The sequence below is a fragment of the Cydia fagiglandana genome, chromosome Z (assembly GCF_963556715.1).
Source record: "Cydia fagiglandana chromosome Z, ilCydFagi1.1, whole genome shotgun sequence".
Classification (NCBI taxonomy): domain Eukaryota; kingdom Metazoa; phylum Arthropoda; class Insecta; order Lepidoptera; family Tortricidae; genus Cydia; species Cydia fagiglandana.
In genome coordinates this window covers 36,976,758-36,994,842 of record NC_085959.1, presented here as the reverse complement: position 1 = coordinate 36,994,842, position 18,085 = coordinate 36,976,758, and the positions used below count along the sequence as shown (strand labels likewise).

At 36.4% G+C, this 18,085-nt stretch overlaps 1 protein-coding gene and 1 long non-coding RNA gene across 2 annotated transcripts in view; both read left to right on the top strand.

Annotated features, from left to right (window-relative positions):
• The window catches only part of LOC134678651 (uncharacterized), a 205,425-nt gene that overhangs the window by 103,990 nt on the left and 83,350 nt on the right, over nucleotides 1-18,085 (top strand). The gene's annotated exons all lie outside the window — the stretch shown is intronic.
• LOC134679162 (uncharacterized) lies at nucleotides 8,732-17,793 on the top strand. The gene is made up of 6 exons (XM_063538034.1): nucleotides 8,732-8,867; nucleotides 13,754-13,875; nucleotides 14,303-14,612; nucleotides 15,374-15,513; nucleotides 16,338-16,491; nucleotides 17,688-17,793. The coding sequence occupies exons 1-6, from the start codon at nucleotides 8,768-8,770 to the stop codon at nucleotides 17,780-17,782; spliced, it is 921 nt and encodes a 306-aa protein (XP_063394104.1). The 5' UTR covers nucleotides 8,732-8,767; the 3' UTR covers nucleotides 17,783-17,793.

Below are 18,085 nucleotides of genomic sequence, written 5' to 3'. Positions count from 1 at the left end.
TAATGCAAATTTATACTATATTTGAAAGTGAAAATGTAATTCTGTGTGTACTTAGCGAAATATAGATGTTTCTCGCGAATTTATAAAGTTGACTTATGCAATACGTGAACATAATAACTGGAGCAAAATTAACTTGAGAAAGTGACACGTGATGACGTCATAATCGTGGTAATATGGGCTGGCTGATGGCTGTATGGAAGCCATGTGCACACTTATGAATGAAATTAGGTACTGAATGGTTTGACAAAAAATATGCAAGATTTAAATTAAATAGTACCCATTTGTTCCTTGAAATATTAATATGATAGGTATATTATATTTATAAGCTAATGCATGACTGGATTATATGCTGGAATAGGCATAGCATGAGCAAAAATCACACTTTCATCAATCAAGATTTTCCGCTTCGAATACTTGTGTTCAGTTCAGTCACTCAGTCGCTATCAAAAACAAATATATACGCTATAAAAAATTCTTAACATATTTCTATTAACTTCACTTGTTAACTGTAACAATAATAATATCTTAATACTCCATTTTAACCTACTTCTGATTTTGAGCCGTATAATTTTGAAACTTTATTTAAGTTTATGTATTTATATGACACAGATAACTATACATTAATCTGATGTGAAAACGCATTTTCCTAGCCATAAACGGAGTGACTTCCTTTACATAAGTACATCAAAATATTTATTTTTGGTCTCACAATCAGCTCCAAAAATAGTAGCCAATTAAAAGCTATGTAAATTAAACCAATCCTATACGCACCGTTTACCTATAGACTACAATCGTGTATGTAAATTTGCTACCGTGCGGGGTTGTACCAGAAATAGAGTCAGTATGTAAGGACATTCCTCTAAAGGGATGCGAATTCAATCGCAATTAACAGTACTAATGAAGGGCTTCGTAGGCGTTAGTATAATTAAGTGAACAATTCGTTTTCTACATAAAATGACAAATGTTACAGTAAACCTCAAGTGACTTAGACCCTTCTTTACAAAACCGAGGGTCCCTTAATAAGAGCATTCGGACATAGCACCCACTGTTCGCCCACAGTGTTCTAGGATACAAACTAACTAGCAAACGATTGTGCTTTCCGTACTAAAATGTACTTTATGGGACTAGAGCTTATGTTTTGTTTTAAAGCAATATTAATATAAATGACGGGCATTAAAGATTCTTTTATTTTTAAGTTTGTACGTTAGGTAAGTACTATATATTTAATCTAGATATTAACGAGTAGGATGTGCTCGTAATTATATTTAAAAAATCTAATATCAAGATATTATGTTATGATTATGATAGAAAACTGAATAGAACAGAAAGGTAACAGTCAAGCTGCAAATTAATATTATTTCGATATTTAAGTTCTATTATAAAAAAAATCTAGATTTAATACAAAAATCTGATATCGCAGGAATGTATTGATCGCTATGAATTAGACTTACCTATCAGAACGCGACGTCCTATCCCCAATGATAAAAAATATTAATACACGACCATAATAGACCCGCCAGATTTGAGAAAATAAAAAACACTTTCCTTCTGATAAAAGTGAATAATGGCATTCTCGAGCTCTCCATCAAGATACAAATCGTACTTGGCAGCGATCTGCGATATAGCAGTGTTGTACAGAAAGATCTTAAATGTAATTCCAACTGCTTAGCGACTCCAATAATTGGTCAAAGCGCTTACATACCTACGTGATCCTGAATGGTGTTATGTTTTTTCCTTTTTACACATAAGTATATTTTAATTTTAATAAAATAAGCTTGATTTAGCAGGAAAGTCGCCTCCGATGGTATGGCCATATACGCCGCAGACCGGTAGACTACATCGGAAATAGATGCCTCAATCTTACTGTCCAAGGCCCTAGATCACGCGGTAGGCCCAAGAAGCGCTGGCTGGACGTCGTGACAGCGGACATGGGAGAGAACAATTTCACACCCGAGGATGCCGAAGACCGGGCAAAGTGGAGAAGACTGAGCAGGAAAGCGGACCCTGGCGCTAGGCCGGGAAAACGCTAGGTCGAAGAAGAAGAAAATAAGCTTGATTTAGAGCCTTTTAGTCGAAACAGTATTACGACGTGTACACGATGTCGTCGGCAGGAGCAGTGATATAAGAAAATGTAGTCGGAGTAAGTAGTATAACAAATGTGCAGATATGAAAACAAATCGAGGCATCGCAAGGGTAGGGGCAGTTAGTCCAGTAAACTTAGCCAAAATCAAAACATTTGTTTTTTGAAATAGTATATATAGGTACTTATGTCATGCATGCATATTACAGGTGTAGTTTCCATGAGAAGGGAGTGCTGAATTGCTGATAAAATAAATATAAAATAATAATGTTTACAGTTTTTAGTAAAATGGGTCAAGCGGTGGGTTCAAGTCTCCCATCTGCGAAATTAAAGTGGTCGGCAAAAGAATTCGACTCGTCTAAGCAAAAATCAAAGGTAATACTTGATTACACTGCCTTATCATGTAGCAGGATGCTTAGTACCCGATTCGTTCTATAAACTCGTGATAGAACACCAGATATCTTTCTAAAATACATGCTATTGAAGAAATACACGATGTTTATCTGGAATACATGTATTGAATATATTTTATGGTATAGGTACATCCCGTGGCGAAAGAGGCAGTCATACATAGATTCCGCTGCATAATCGGGGTAAAAAATACAAGTACCTAGGTAAGCTCAAAACGCCTTGTTTATGAAGTACTGCACAATCTGGTTTATCCGGATCTCGATTATCCGAACCCTCAATTATGAAAAGGCTGACTTGTAAATCTTCTTCTGTTACTTCTGTATTAAATTAGCCGTGTTATGTGTTTCACACAATATTATTTAAATAAAATTAACCTGCTATAGCCGCTGCATTCACATTTACAAATAAACCCAACAACCCAGAATAAGGTTAGGTTCACACGGCGTATTTTTTTCCCGTATACCATATGGGATTTTATCGAATACCGTAGTGACAGCCAAATTTGTAAGGAAACGTTCAAAATCGTTCAGACGGCTAGACGGCTTTCCCGCATAGACGCCGTGTACGGTATACGGGAAAAATTAACGCCGTGTCAACCTAGCCTAAGGCATTCGTAAAAGTAGTTTTTAGTATAAACTTGCTACTGCTACAGATAAGAAAATGAGATAAAATTATACTACACATATTCTTACTGTAATAACTGATAAGTGAACTTCATAAGTTCCTATAAGTATAAGTATGGATTCATGTTGCATACAATGTGTGTGAGATTGTATGTAGATATGTAGTAATTGGAAAACATAGACAAACACAACCAGCAACGCAACTTTGTCTGTGTCAAATCATACTGATAATGATAATTGATGAAAAACTGATATTAGAATAGAATAATCAAATTGCTGTTTTTATGAGAGTTGTTTGAAATTTGACTGAAGCTAATCATTAGGTAAATATGCAAATGTAACATTTTTAAAAATTTTGCTCTACGAAACAATTATGTTGATCGTAATTTACGATATTTTAAGGCATCCTAGAGGGATATGATAGAAGTGTTGATAAAATAGTTAAAATAATGTCAATAAAATAAATTCAAAAAGATATCATTATGTGGTGATTAGTAAATAAGCACCGTAAAAGAACTCATTATTTTTGACTTTTTGAAAATATAAATACAGACATGAAAAAAAAAATTACGGTTTAATCTCACGTATTTTTACTCGCGCGTCATGTTTGCTAGGTTCTCCGAAATATGTCGCGCGAGTGACTTAAAATCGTAAAATTAGCTTCAGTGAGTACCTATGTCTCACGACAGTTTCAATTCGACATGAAAATATGTGTACTTATAGCAAAGAGTTAGAATTTCGAAAGAAAAAATTACAATATTTAGAGTTATGGTTATTAGTCCGGGAGCCGGCTGCATGAAACAAACCTCATCAAAAAATAGAATATACCTACCCTGTAGAGGTACCTGACATTTAGTAGCTTCCAACGCACTTGGTCGGCCTGGGCTAAACCTGGCAGATTTTGTACAAATGGCCAAAACGTTGGACAAAAATTCATCAAAAAAAACCTCATCGAAAAATAGAATGAAACTTGTATGGTAGGATACCTGACCTTGAGGACAGTAAAAAAAAAGTGGTCGGCCTCACCTTAGCCTGGCAGTTTTTGCAGTCCGACCAGATTTATTGGGTCACGTGAGAGCTACAATTTACCTCATCGAAAAATTGAATGAAACAAACGGATTATAATAGCTAAAATAAGCCTGTTGACGTATGTCTTGGTCGGCCTCACCTTAACCTGGCAGTTTTTGCAGTCCGACCAAATTTATAAAAAAATCATCAAAAATTTTTTATCGAAAAATCGTATGAAACTTGTATAGTACGATAGCTGCCTTTGAGTACAGTAAAAAAAAAGTGGTCGGCCAAATCCTGTGTTGGCAGGTTCCTGTGTCCGACCAATTTTGTGGTACCACGTAAGAGCTACAATTTACCTCATCGAAAAATAGAATGAAACAAACGGATTATAATAGCTAAAATAAGCCTGTTGACGTATGTCTTGGTCGGCCTCACCTTAACCTGGCAGTTTTTGCAGTCCGACCAAATTTATAAAAAAATCATCTAAAATTTTTTATCGCAAAATCGTATGAAACTTGTATAGTATGATAGCTGCCATTGAGTACAGTAAAAAAAAAGTGGTCGGCCAAATCCTGTGTTGGCAGGTTCCTGTGTCCGACCAATTTTGTGGTACCACGTAAGAGCTACAATTTACCTCATCGAAAAATAGAATGAAACAAACGGATTATAATAGCTAAAATAAGCCTGTTGACGTATGTCTTGGTCGGCCTCACCTTAACCTGGCAGTTTTTGCAGTCCGACCAAATTTATAAAAAAAATCATCAAAAAAATCTTATCGAAAAATCGTATGAAACTTGTATAGTACGATAGCTGCCTTTGATGACAGTAAAAAAAAAGTGGTCGGCCAAATCCTGTGTTGGCAGGTTCCTGTGTCCGACCAATTTTGTGGTACCACGTAAGAGCTACAATTTACCTCATCGAAAAATAGAATGAAACAAACGGATTATAATAGCTGAAATAAGCCTGTTGACGTATGTCTTGGTCGGCCTCACCTTAACCTGGCAGTTTTTGCAGTCGGACCAAATTTATAAAAAATATCATCAAAAAAATCTTATCGAAAAATCGTATGAAACTTGTATAGTACGATAGCTGCCTTTGAGGACAGTAAAAAAAAAGTGGTCGGCCAAATCCTGTGTTGGCAGGTTCCTGTGTCCGACCAATTTTGTGGTACCACGTGAGAACTACAATTTACCTCATCGAAAAATATAACAAACGGATTATAATAGCTAAAATAAACCTGTTGACGTATGGCTTGGTCGACCTTACCTTAGCTTGGCAGTTTTAGCAGTCCGACCACATTTATAAAAAAAACATCAAAAAATCCTTATCGAAAAATCGTATGAAACTTGTATGGTACGATAGCTGCCTTTGAGGACAGTAAAAGTAAAGTGGTCGGCCTCACCTTAGCCTGGCAGTTATTGCAGTCCGACCAGATTTATGGTACCACGTGACAGCTACAATTTACCTCATCGGAAAATAGAATGAAACAATAATAAACATAAATAATAAAATAAACCTGTTGACGTATGTCTTGGTCGGCCTTACCAAAACCCGACAGTTTTTGCAGTCCGACCACATTTATAAAAAAAAACATCAAAAAAATCCTTATCGAAAAATTATATAAAACTTGTACAGAGTCGGACCAAAAACAGTCTGCAGCGGATTTGATACCCCACGCAGTGCAAGTGTCATTTATACGTTATAATTTCATAGAAGTTGACGTTTAAATAACACTTGCACTGCGTGGGCTATCAAATCCGCTGCAGACTATTATTGGTCCGATCCTATATAGGTGATTCCCCAGAAACGTATGGCTATAAGGTATGACTCTATGAAACATGGATAGCTGCATTTGAGGACAGTAAAAATGTGGTCGGCCAAATCCTGTGTTGGCAGGTTCCTGTGTCCGATCCGATCAAATTTGTGGTACCACGTGACAACTACAATTTACCTCATCGAAAAGTGGAATGGAAAAAAACGGGTTATAATAGCTAAATTAAACCGTTTGATGTATGGCTTGGTTGGCCTCACCTTAGCCTGGAAGTTTTTGCAGTCCGACCACATTTACAAAAAAATATTTGACCACATTTGACGGAATACTAGAAGTCGGTATCTTTAAATAAATGTAAACAATGTTTTTTTTTCATTTGAAACACCTACCTACTTGAAACATTTATCAGTTAACCAATCAAATAGAAAACAGCCTGGATCTTTATCTTCATCGTTCTGGCTTTAACCTTTTTCATTTAATCGTGCTATGTTTTCATCTACCCTCATGGCTAAATATTTCATCTCGTTTTAGATTCTTTACCAGGCCGAAGTAATAATAAATATTTCAAAACTAACCGATTATAGTCAGACAATAAATTGTAGAAAATTATTGAGGGCGCCACTTCCTACGTAACTGTCACGTTTTTGATGTCAAATGCTTAAACATGGCAACAATTTAGTATGGAATTTTTCAATTCCTTTTTATTTAATTTCTACTATTTTATGTCGCATTATTGCTTGCTTGCACTATGCGCTTCTTTATTACGTTAAGTAATATTATCGTAGTAAAACTTCTGTAAGTTTTGGCACATTGAGCGTAATTCTCTTGAAAATTATTCGTGCCCAATAAAATACCAAATTGTGATATGTGTACATTCTTTTAAATACCTTAATAGCTTATATAGGATCGGACCAATAATAGTCTGCAGCGGATTTGATAGCCCACGCAGTGCAAGTGTTATTTAAACGTCAACTTCTATGAAATTATAACGTATAAATGACACTTACACTGCGTGGGGTATCAAATCCGCTGCAGACTGTTTTTGGTCCGACTCTGTACAAGTTTTATATAATTTTTCGATAAGGATTTTTTTGGTGATTTTTTTTATAAATGTGGTCGGACTGCAAAAACTGTCGGGTTTTGGTAAGGCCGACCAAGACATACGTCAACAGGTTTATTTTATTATTTATGTTTATTATTGTTTCATTCTATTTTCCGATGAGGTAAATTGTAGCTGTCACGTGGTACCATAAATCTGGTCGGACTGCAATAACTGCCAGGCTAAGGTGAGGCCGACCACTTTACTTTTACTGTCCTCAAAGGCAGCTATCGTACCATACAAGTTTCATACGATTTTTCGATAAGGATTTTTTGATGTTTTTTTTATAAATGTGGTCGGATTGCAAAAACTGCCAGGTTAAGGTAAGGCCGACCAAGACATACGTCAACAGGTTTATTTTAGCTATTATAATCCGTTTGCTTTATTCTATTTTTCGTTGAGGTAAATTGTAGCTGTCACGTGGTACCACAAATTTGGTGGTCGGACTGCTAAAACTGCCAAGCTAAGGTAAGGTCGACCAAGCCATACGTCAACAGGTTTATTTTAGCTATTATAATCCGTTTGTTATATTTTTCGATGAGGTAAATTGTAGTTCTCACGTGGTACCACAAAATTGGTCGGACACAGGAACCTGCCAACACAGGATTTGGCCGACCACTTTTTTTTTACTGTCCTCAAAGGCAGCTATCGTACTATACAAGTTTCATACGATTTTTCGATAAGATTTTTTTGATGATTTTTTTTATAAATTTGGTCCGACTGCAAAAACTGCCAGGTTAAGGTGAGGCCGACCAAGACATACGTCAACAGGCTTATTTCAGCTATTGTAATCCGTTTGTTTCATTCTATTTTTCGATGAGGTAAATTGTAGCTCTTACGTGGTACCACAAAATTGGTCGGACACAGGAACCTGCCAACACAGGATTTGGCCGACCACTTTTTTTTTACTGTACTCAAAGGCAGCTATCGTACTATACAAGTTTCATACGATTTTTCGATAAAAAATTTTTGATGATTTTTTTATAAATTTGGTCGGACTGCAAAAACTGCCAGGTTAAGGTGAGGCCGACCAAGACATACGTCAACAGGCTTATTTTAGCTATTATAATCCGTTTGTTTCATTCTATTTTTCGATGAGGTAAATTGTAGCTCTCACGTGACCCAATAAATCTGGTCGGACTGCAAAAACTGCCAGGCTAAGGTGAGGCCGACCACTTTTTTTTTACTGTCCTCAAGGTCAGGTATCCTACCATACAAGTTTCATTCTATTTTTCGATGAGGTTTTTTTTGATGAATTTTTGTCCAACGTTTTGGCCATTTGTACAAAATCTGCCAGGTTTAGCCCAGGCCGACCAAGTGCGTTGGAAGCTACTAAATGTCAGGTACCTCTACAGGGTAGGTATATTCTATTTTTTGATGAGGTTTGTTTCATGCAGCCGGCTCCCGGACTATATGACTAACAAAAGCGTTAACTATACAGGTAAGTATAAAGAATACACAAGAAATTGAATCACTAGAAGATTTTATGTAAATAAACATTTTTACACCAATTGACAGTAATCATAACAATAATATGCCTCAAGTTATCTTGTGCCTATAAAAGTACGAGACCGCTAACTATAAAAATATCGTAAACGTCGTAATCGTCGTATCCTTATAAACTTTCATCCTGGCTTAAACTAGAGCCCACGTATGTTCATATAGAGGTACTTGTTTGTACTGGCGATGCTATAAAAGCTAGGATCTCGGGTTGTCCCTGACATTGTCCAGGCTGCGTTTGGACCCTTAGGCCCTGATTTTACATCGTCACTATGATGAAAATAGTTGTGCTAGTTGCGTTGGTCCATTTGGTCTGTGCGAATCCCTTGCTGGAAAAAACAGCGAATGGAAATCGCCATAAGAGATTGCTTTGTGAGTATGCTTTTCGTTTTTATTTTTTTTTATTTTATGAGGATATAGTCACTTTGCTAGCTAGCTTATGTAATTTGTTTATTAAGAATTTCTGACCTTTTTGAAGATATCACTGTATACAGTGTACACGTACGCAGCTCGGAATGAAAAAAGATTGCCAGCCTTCTTATAATTATTATATGTATTATATTTGTCTATCCTGCCTATGCCTACCTATCTATAATCATTTAACAGGGAATCTCTGTTTTACCGACCGCCTCTCTTTACTTGTGTTACTTTTTATATGTTATTATTTTAACGTGTTTTCTATACAGGGTGAAATTTTATTCACCACCCATAATCTGAGTATGAATTTATTGGTTAAACTGAAGAACTTTTATTATGGGACCAATGCCGAAATCGCGTTATAATTTGGCTGTCCCATAGAAATCAACGGCATCACATCAGCCGGAATGTATGAAATAGCCAAATTTTTTTCGCCATTATGGCATTGGTCCCATAATAAAAGTATGACCTAATATTGCACTACGCAGAGTATGGCTGCTGCTAATATTTAGGGTAGGTACTTGAATATTGAAAAAAAATTAGAAATTGAATATAATATGTACCTATAATTATTAAACCAGTTCAATGTGCCTTGTAAAGACGATTAAATTTAACCCTGAAATGCATAGTGTTGCCAAATGTCTACAAACCATTAGACAGCTCACAGTTTTAAAATAAAAAGGCTTACGTTCTTGAACGCACCTTTATACTAAACGTCAATTAATAGGGTGATGATTTAAGGGTTATTTTTACGCAATATTTTTAATTTATAAAAATTAAATTCGTTTTAAGACGAAAAGTCGGCAACTTGGAAAAATCCACAAGATGATAATTTTTAGTATGTGATTTTGAACGGTTTTTTCGGGGTATGTAATTATTTTATATTTAATAACTTTATCATACGTTTATCACAAATAGTGTACCTTTCTAATGGTAGTAAAAAAAATCATTTATATATTACTGAAAATTACATATTACATAAATATGATTTAGCCAATTCAACTTCTAACACTGATTTCGCAGTGAAAATCGAAGTTATATTTTTGTTACTATTTTTCCTAGAATCGGCAAACAATTATGTGATACATATATAAATTTCGGGCAAAAAGATCATGCATTTAAGGGTTAATATAGAATAAGTCTTAAACAACATATTTTTTTGACTGCATTTGATCTGCAGTGTATTTGCGTTAAGACAAAAGTGGACCACCGCGCGATATCGCCTTTTCATACAAACTTAGCCCTTATTTTCCACTCTGGATATTAACATTTATCCATATAAAATATTTTGACACAAATTTATGTAGGTATGTCCACCAAAGCTATGCCACTTTCTCGATATTTAATTATTGTAAGAGGAGCATTTAAAATTGTAAGGAAAAGTGTCGATTTAAAACACTCCCTTCTGTCGTGTTTTACTTTATCGCCACTCGTTTCGAATTTCCTATTTTTCGTACTTGTGTCGTACTGGTGCTATTAGATAACATATAATTTAACTGCAAAGACATGAATACCCAAGGACTTTCCCTTACATAGTTATGTTTTCCCCTTACTTATAATCATGTAATATTTATTGTATACATATATCGTACACTAAGTACGGTCATGACAGCAAAAAAGGAAAATATCCTGCACATATATTATGTCCTTAATGAGTAATGGTGTAAGATTTAAAGTTCGCTATTCATCATCCGCTGTTCATTCGAACGGGGTGTTCAGGTCGTGGTCGGGAGTATACAGGGTGTGAGCTGATCAACAGGTCGAGGTACTCGTTCAGATACTCGACGGTTTAGTAAGATTATTCAACGGCAGACTCCTTTACATAGTTTTGAGTTCATGTTGTATCTTTTAAGTATAATTCTGTAAAAGAAAGCTATTTCAAAATTTAGTGTACGTTTAGGTAGATGTAGTGTATAATTGTTTTAAATAACATCCGCCTGTTCCCAGCCTCTCCTTCTGTTTATTGTTGTTAACAATAATTTCTTATTCATTATTATTTATAACCTCTAAGCCCCGCCGGTACTTGTTCAACCGTAAACTCAATTTAAAATTCGATCTCTTATATAAATAATATGCGACGTTCCACGGTAAAACGTACCTTATGGCGGCTGACGCTTACGTCGCATAGCGCCTGAATAATATTTGAGCGGCGTTAATAATAGCGTTTTAAGCGCCAACCGCCATAAGGTACCTTTACCCGTGGAACGCCACATATAAAGTTTCTAAATTCAAAAGCGCGATAATTATAGCAGAGGTTTTGATTTTTATAATTTTAGAGCCGAATTTAGATCCTCCCTGTATAGTTGCACATTTTATCGGACTGTCAGAACACGACAAGGCGCGGTGCGGTGTATAAAGGGTGATTTGCAGCTTTACGCTTGATTTATATTGTTCGTGGTACGAACATGCTGCTAGGATGACTTTGTATTTGATGAATCGGATAGGTCTATAGGTTCGAGGACGTAATTCAATGACCTTTATGGAATGCTTTAAGGTATGTTTAATTTGAATGTTAAAGTTCAATGGAAGACCAGCGCTAGCCCAGCCAGGCTAGCACATGTTGAGTCTAGACTAGACTATTTCGTGGCTTATATGTTACGTTGTTGTTTTCGTCTTTTATTGTTTAATTGGATTCGTAATGCTTGTGTTACTGGAATCAGTTATGTATCTCTGCCATACATGACCCAAAACATTTTTATTAAGCTACTAGCTGTGCCCGCGGCTCCGACCGCGTGGAATTCGGTTTGTGTCAGTAAGCTGCTAAATATATAAAAAATAGTAAATTACATTACGCTGTATTTTTTTATTAAAAAAATTATAACATTTATAATTTCCTGTTGTATATTATTAATGGGCGTTTTCAGAAATAAATATCGAAAACCTGATTCTTTCCCATCTGGACGTTCTTGGGCTCATTCTACTCAGAATCGACAGCATTCTCCATCCCACCATTAAAAAAAGATGTCCCAAAATGTCCATTCCATTACGTCACGTTTTAGTATGAAATAATTTTCCACTTGTATGTGCGTGACGTAGTGGAATGTACAATTTTCATACAAATTTTTGGGACATTTTATTTTATCATCAGAATTGAATATGCTAGTGATTCTGAGTTGAAAGAACCCAAAAACACCGGGATCTGTGAAAATCGGGTTTTCGATATTTATTTCTGAAAACGCCCTAATTCGACATAATTCTTCTTCGACCTAGCGTTTTCCCGGCCTAGCGCCAGCACATAATTATTCAATTAAATTTGTTGATGTCCGTACCCCCTCATCTAAACTCAGAGTTAATTTGGCAAAAACCTTCCTCGGTGGCTATTCATGTCACTACGTATTAAATTCAGCGCCATCTGTTAGTTTACCAGGGTACTCAATAGTGGTAGCACATATTTGAAAAAAGTTTGCCCCTCCTTCATAAGTAGCGCCATAAGATTCAGGGGCAAACTTAAATCAAGCGAGGGTTGTGGCTACCCCCCCTTTTAGGGGTTGAATTTTAATAGCCTATAACCTGGCCGGAGATTTTCTCGACAGATTAGTAAAGTTTGCATCAAAATCCGTTCAGCCGTTTTCACGTGATGCGCGTTCAAATAAACAGACAAACAGATAAACAGATAAACAGATAAACAGACAAACAGACAAAAATTCTAAAAACTGTTGGAACGTGTTCTGTTATCGATTCTAAGTATCCCCAACCAACTTTTTTTCAAATATCTTCCATGTACAGACTTTCGACCCTCTTCAGCTTTATTATATGTATAGATAGATATAGAAGATAGAAGATAGATAGATAGATAGATAGATAGATATAGAAGATAGATAGATATATAGATAGATAGATAGATAGATAGATAGATGAGCTTCATCACATCTGATATTTGAGTAATTCTAAGCATTTCTAGCCTGGGGTGGGGGGGGGAGGGTGGGGTACAAAGACGGCCGCCACCCGTCATCTTTAAAAAAAATCTATTCTGATCCTGGTGTGTACTAGGGCAAGTTTGGTATCATTTTCGTATAAACCAAAGATGTAGAATTCATTGCTGATATTTGTTTTTTTCAGTTTCATAGTAATTTTACAAGAAAAACGTAATAAGGCGAAAAATTTGGTTGGAGATTTTTGCTACGCGGAGCCGAAACTACAAAAGATAGAAAGTTGAAATTTGCACACTAGATTACATTTATAAAGTGTACAAGAGATAAGAAGCGATTTTGAGAAATTCAGCCCCTAAGGGGGTTAAAAAGGGGATGAAAGTTTGTATGGGGTTCAAGTTTTATTTTAAGCTAGGAATTTGAAACTTCGTAAAACGATATATTATTAAAATACAAGAAAACGAATTTTAGCGTTTTTGAAAATTCATCCCCTAAGGTGGTGAAAAAGGGGTTGAAAGTTTGTATGGATATTAAAATAAATTTCGAACACGGGACTTGAATCTTTGTTTTTGGGGATATTATTAAAAGACAGGAAAAGTAATTTCAGCGTTTTGTAAAATTCATCCCCTAACAGTGTTACAAAGGGGTTGAAAGTTTGAATCCATTACAAATCCGAGTAGAAACACATTTCTTATTGCCTCCCAGGCTTGAAATGCTTAGAATTACTCAAGGAACATATGTGATGAAGCTCATAGCTTAATAAAAAAAATTTGGGTCAACTTTATAACTGCTTCCGCTATGTAAGGAGGAGTATTTAACAACAAAAAATCTAGTGTACAAGGCACCACTCTTCTTTTTATTAGCTAGATATTTATGGACGCTTTAATATCGACATTTGGCTCTATACGATACATTTGTAAGACGTTTCAGAACCTTTAAGTAGAGCCTTACTTACCATTAATTTTGTTTCAGTTTACGACGAACAAGGCAACCTGATCCAAACTTACAACAATCCTCTTCGTGACTTTCCGGAACAGATGGAAAAGTTCCCCTTTTTCGGATCGTTTTTCCAACCATTTTATAACTTTATTCGCGTAAGTATTAATTAATCTATTATATTAAATAAATTAATTAGTACCTATCTAAATTGTTAGGAACAAAGAGCTATGCATTTATGCTGTGCTTTAGAATTACAAGCTGTTGAATCTTGTTTCTACCTAAATCGTACAAAATATCCTAGGTAAATAAAATTAAATATAAAATCTCTTTACAGTACATATGGTCCTACTTTCGGGAAAGAGCACTTTCCGTGCATATATTTACGTATGTCAAAAGTTTACGGGACCATAATACGTTCTGTAAAACGTACGATACACGTGAGAATAGGTAATTCGCAACTCGTGTCGATTTAAAAACGCTCCCTTCGGTCGTGTTTTAATTTACTCGTTTCTAATTTCCTCTTTTCCGTACTTGTATCGTAAATAACTATTAGAACACTCACACGTGCTCTTTACTTCATAGCCAATACAGTCCTTCGGCCGACCGACGACCTACATGATCCCAGTATCAGATGAAGTAATACACCAGATTGCCCAAGACCCGATCATGCAAAACAAGCTGTTGCTCCTGCCGAGAGACCCTGTCGTTGAACAAAATGATCTATGCCTCGGGAAGAGAGCTCAGATTCCCTCGCCGAAGCTGTGCAGCGTGTTTTTGAACTGCTGGGACGGTTTTGCTTTTGAACAGGAGTGCCCGAGCGGCTTGCTGTTCTCTAGTGAAGGGTACTGCGACTACCCGCAGAGGGTGGATTGTAATAATAGGAGAATAATTGGTAAATATACTTCGACTAATTCAGAATGTTAATAGGGTGTTGATAAATATCCACGAATTAGTAATAGAATAGTGCAGTTAGTTTAGTTTTACTGACAGCATAAAAAATAATCCAAGAAAAAAGGTAAGGTGCCAATAGGTAAGCATTGTCGAACTATATATTTAAATAACCTTTCCCCCTAGTCTTTTCTTTGAAATTTGATACAATGTGATCTGTTTTCGTAGCTCTTACAATATTGGTTCATAGTTTACGTAGTAGTATAATTTCTCGTCAAAAGGTTAGCGACACCTGGTTCACACGCAATTATTGTGTAAGGAAATGAAATTGTGAACTTAGTTTAGCAGGTGTCGTCAACTGTGGAAATGCCACGTTAAGTAATGAAGTTGTAATGAAGCAGGTTGATTGCGCAACGGAACGCGTGTCGATACCATCTACATAGTTAATCTTTAACTTTTATTATAATATACTATAAAATTAAACTCATTTTTCCTGTGAATTGATTAATAAAATAAGAGCGAAAGAGTAATTTATTTTATGCCTATTTACCATTTGACTACACTAATACATTCAGATTTCATAGTTTAAAAAATCCTTCGATACGAATTAAGGATGACTCACGTTAGACCGGAGCTTCTGGCACTTAATTTTCTATGACAGGTGATCACGTGTTGAATCTCCGTCCCGGACACGACCCGGCCTAACGTGATTCATCCTTTACGCTTTACTAGTACATATTCTAATATTTTTCTGGTGTGCTAAAGAACGCCCTGCGCCGGCGCCGATCCGCTGCGCGAGCGAGTTCGAAGCGTTCCGCAGCGAGTGGAGCTGCGGCGAGTTCTTCGTCTGCGTCAACCGTCTGCCCGTGCGTTTCCAGTGCCCCAACGAACTCGTATTTAATACGGTAAGCTATCATAATAATTACTTCCTTCTTCCTCGCGTTATCCCGGCATTTTTGCCACGGCTCATGGAAGCCTGGGGTCCGCTTGACAATTAATCCCATGATTTGACGTAGGCACTAGTTTTTACGAAAGAGACTGCCACTGAGCTTCCAACCCAGAGGGGAAACTAGGCTTTATTGGGATTAGTCTGGTTTCCTCACGATGTTTTCCTTCACCGAAAAGTGACTGGTAACTATCAAATGATATTTCGTACATAAGTTCCGAAAAACTCATTGGTACGAGCCGGGGTTTGAACCCGCGACTTCCGGATTGAAAGTCGCACGCTCTTACCGCTAGGCCACCACCGCTTTTTTATTTAATTGCTTTTTTAACATAATAATTACCTATTACCATAAGGAGACTACAAGGCACGCAGCTATTCGTTTCGTCAGTTCGTCCGTTCGCATCCAAGGCCCCAAGGCATGTCTTCAATATGATATCAGTTGGACCAAGGACCGAGCATTCAACATCATACGTACTGATATCTCAATAATTTTAGTAATTAAGTCGTCTTAGACCCTCCCATACTTTATAGCTGTATGGCCCCTCTAACCAAAAATCAGCTGCTTGGTATGTCTAAAATTCATATCAGTTTTTGTCTGAAATATGAGTAAACTTCTGTTGTTTAGAGTCGCCAAAAAAATTTGACAAATTTTGAATTATTATTACTTACATATTATTTTTTTGTAGGTACAAAAAATATGATATCAAAGTGGCAAAAATCAAACGAAAAAACGGTGACGTTCTTCCACATTCCTTTTTCTAAATGTCACTCTCATATTTCTAGGAGCTGGGTATCTGCGACTACCCGGCGCGCGTGAACTGCTCCGCATCAGTGAACTTGTCAGGAGCCGCTGAGGTCCAATCTCCTGCCCCGGGAGGTACCGCTTCCACGGATGGCAAGACTGTACTCTTGAAGAGTTCCATCTATAACACTCAGAGTGAGTCTGTAATGAGCTATGATGATAACCCCAAATTTTAAATCGTAGAAACCATATAAATACTAATAATACCAAATGTTTCCTTTATTAGAAAAACACGTTTTAAAAGTAAGTCACAGCAAATATGTAACAATTATGAATTTAATACGATCATTTACATTCTTCTGCTTTCATAAGTTACTGATTGTTAAAAAGCGTTGTTCAATTAAAAGATATATCAAGATCGCTTCCCTTCTTTCTAATGCAAAAAAAACGAACTATACAAATAGTCGTCCAACATAGAAGGATGGAATCTTAAATTTTGAAATAACAGCAATCTTCCTGCGTATTATGCGTGATTTTATCCATGTGATAAAATAACTGTAACTTTTTAACACCGCGGGATAGAAAGTGACGGACAACGTTTTATCATGCTGTCACGTAGACAAGAACGACCATCATATCCGTAGATTATCAATAACGTCCAAATCCGATTGATATCGACGATATTGGCGTTGATTAATTATCTACATAATAAGTACAATTTACACAACTCATAATACCTAAATTATACCATCGGCTACCCCGGTGCTTAAGGAATAAGAATAGCAATGATCTATGACTAGAATATTGCAATAGCATAGTGCTAGGAGTTGATTGGAAAGTTCTAGATTATATGGCAATGCAGTTTTTGAACCCATTGAGAAAGCGTAGACTAGGTAAGTGGTTACGCTTCGGTGCATTATGGTCAAATATTGAAAAAGAGACTTAGATCTAAAGTTTCTTAATTCGTCATTTGGCACATATACTTATTATTCCTATTTACATATTATTATTTTAGTATTTAAATGCCTACTAGTGGAAATAAGTATTATCAAAGGGATATCAAAATTCAAAAATCGGCCATCTGGTTTAATTGGCTACTTTGCTATTAGTCAAATCAGCTTCTTTTTTAGAACTGTCAAAACGATTTGCTAATATGGAAACGTCACGATCAACTCACCTACTTTTTATATTTCAATCCAATTTATTAAATAGAAATTGTGAATAAATTCGAAGATGTATATGTGTGACCACAATACGCATTGGGTCAACGTTAGGATAGTTATCTATAATATCCCTCTCTCGCGTATGAGGGAAGGCCAGCGCCCGGCAGTGAGACGTATATCGGCTGATTTTCTTTTGTTTTTGTTTTTATTCTATAATAACTGTTCCAGGTTGGTCATCTCACTCGCACGTTGCGTTGTCGCGCCAAGACGCCGTGCGCCAGCTCCAGCTCGGTCGCATCGCCAACGTCAACACAGCTTATTAGGCTATCTACATACTTACCCTTACAAAATCACCTTTACGACTCTGACGAAACCTGCGCCTTTAGTCAGGGTTAAATTTGACGATTTTTAATGCTCCGTACAAAATTTGTTTGCCCGCCTTGCGCCGCAGCTAGCGCATCTAAGAGTGACATTCCATTTCCAACTGCAGCTGCAATACTGTTCATTTTACTATGGAAACGCGTCGCTGTCATTGTCAATTTCCATAGAAAATGAACAGTATTGCAGCTGCAGTTGGAAATGGAATGTCACTTTTAAGGACGTTCTATACTTTTCAAAAACTGCTC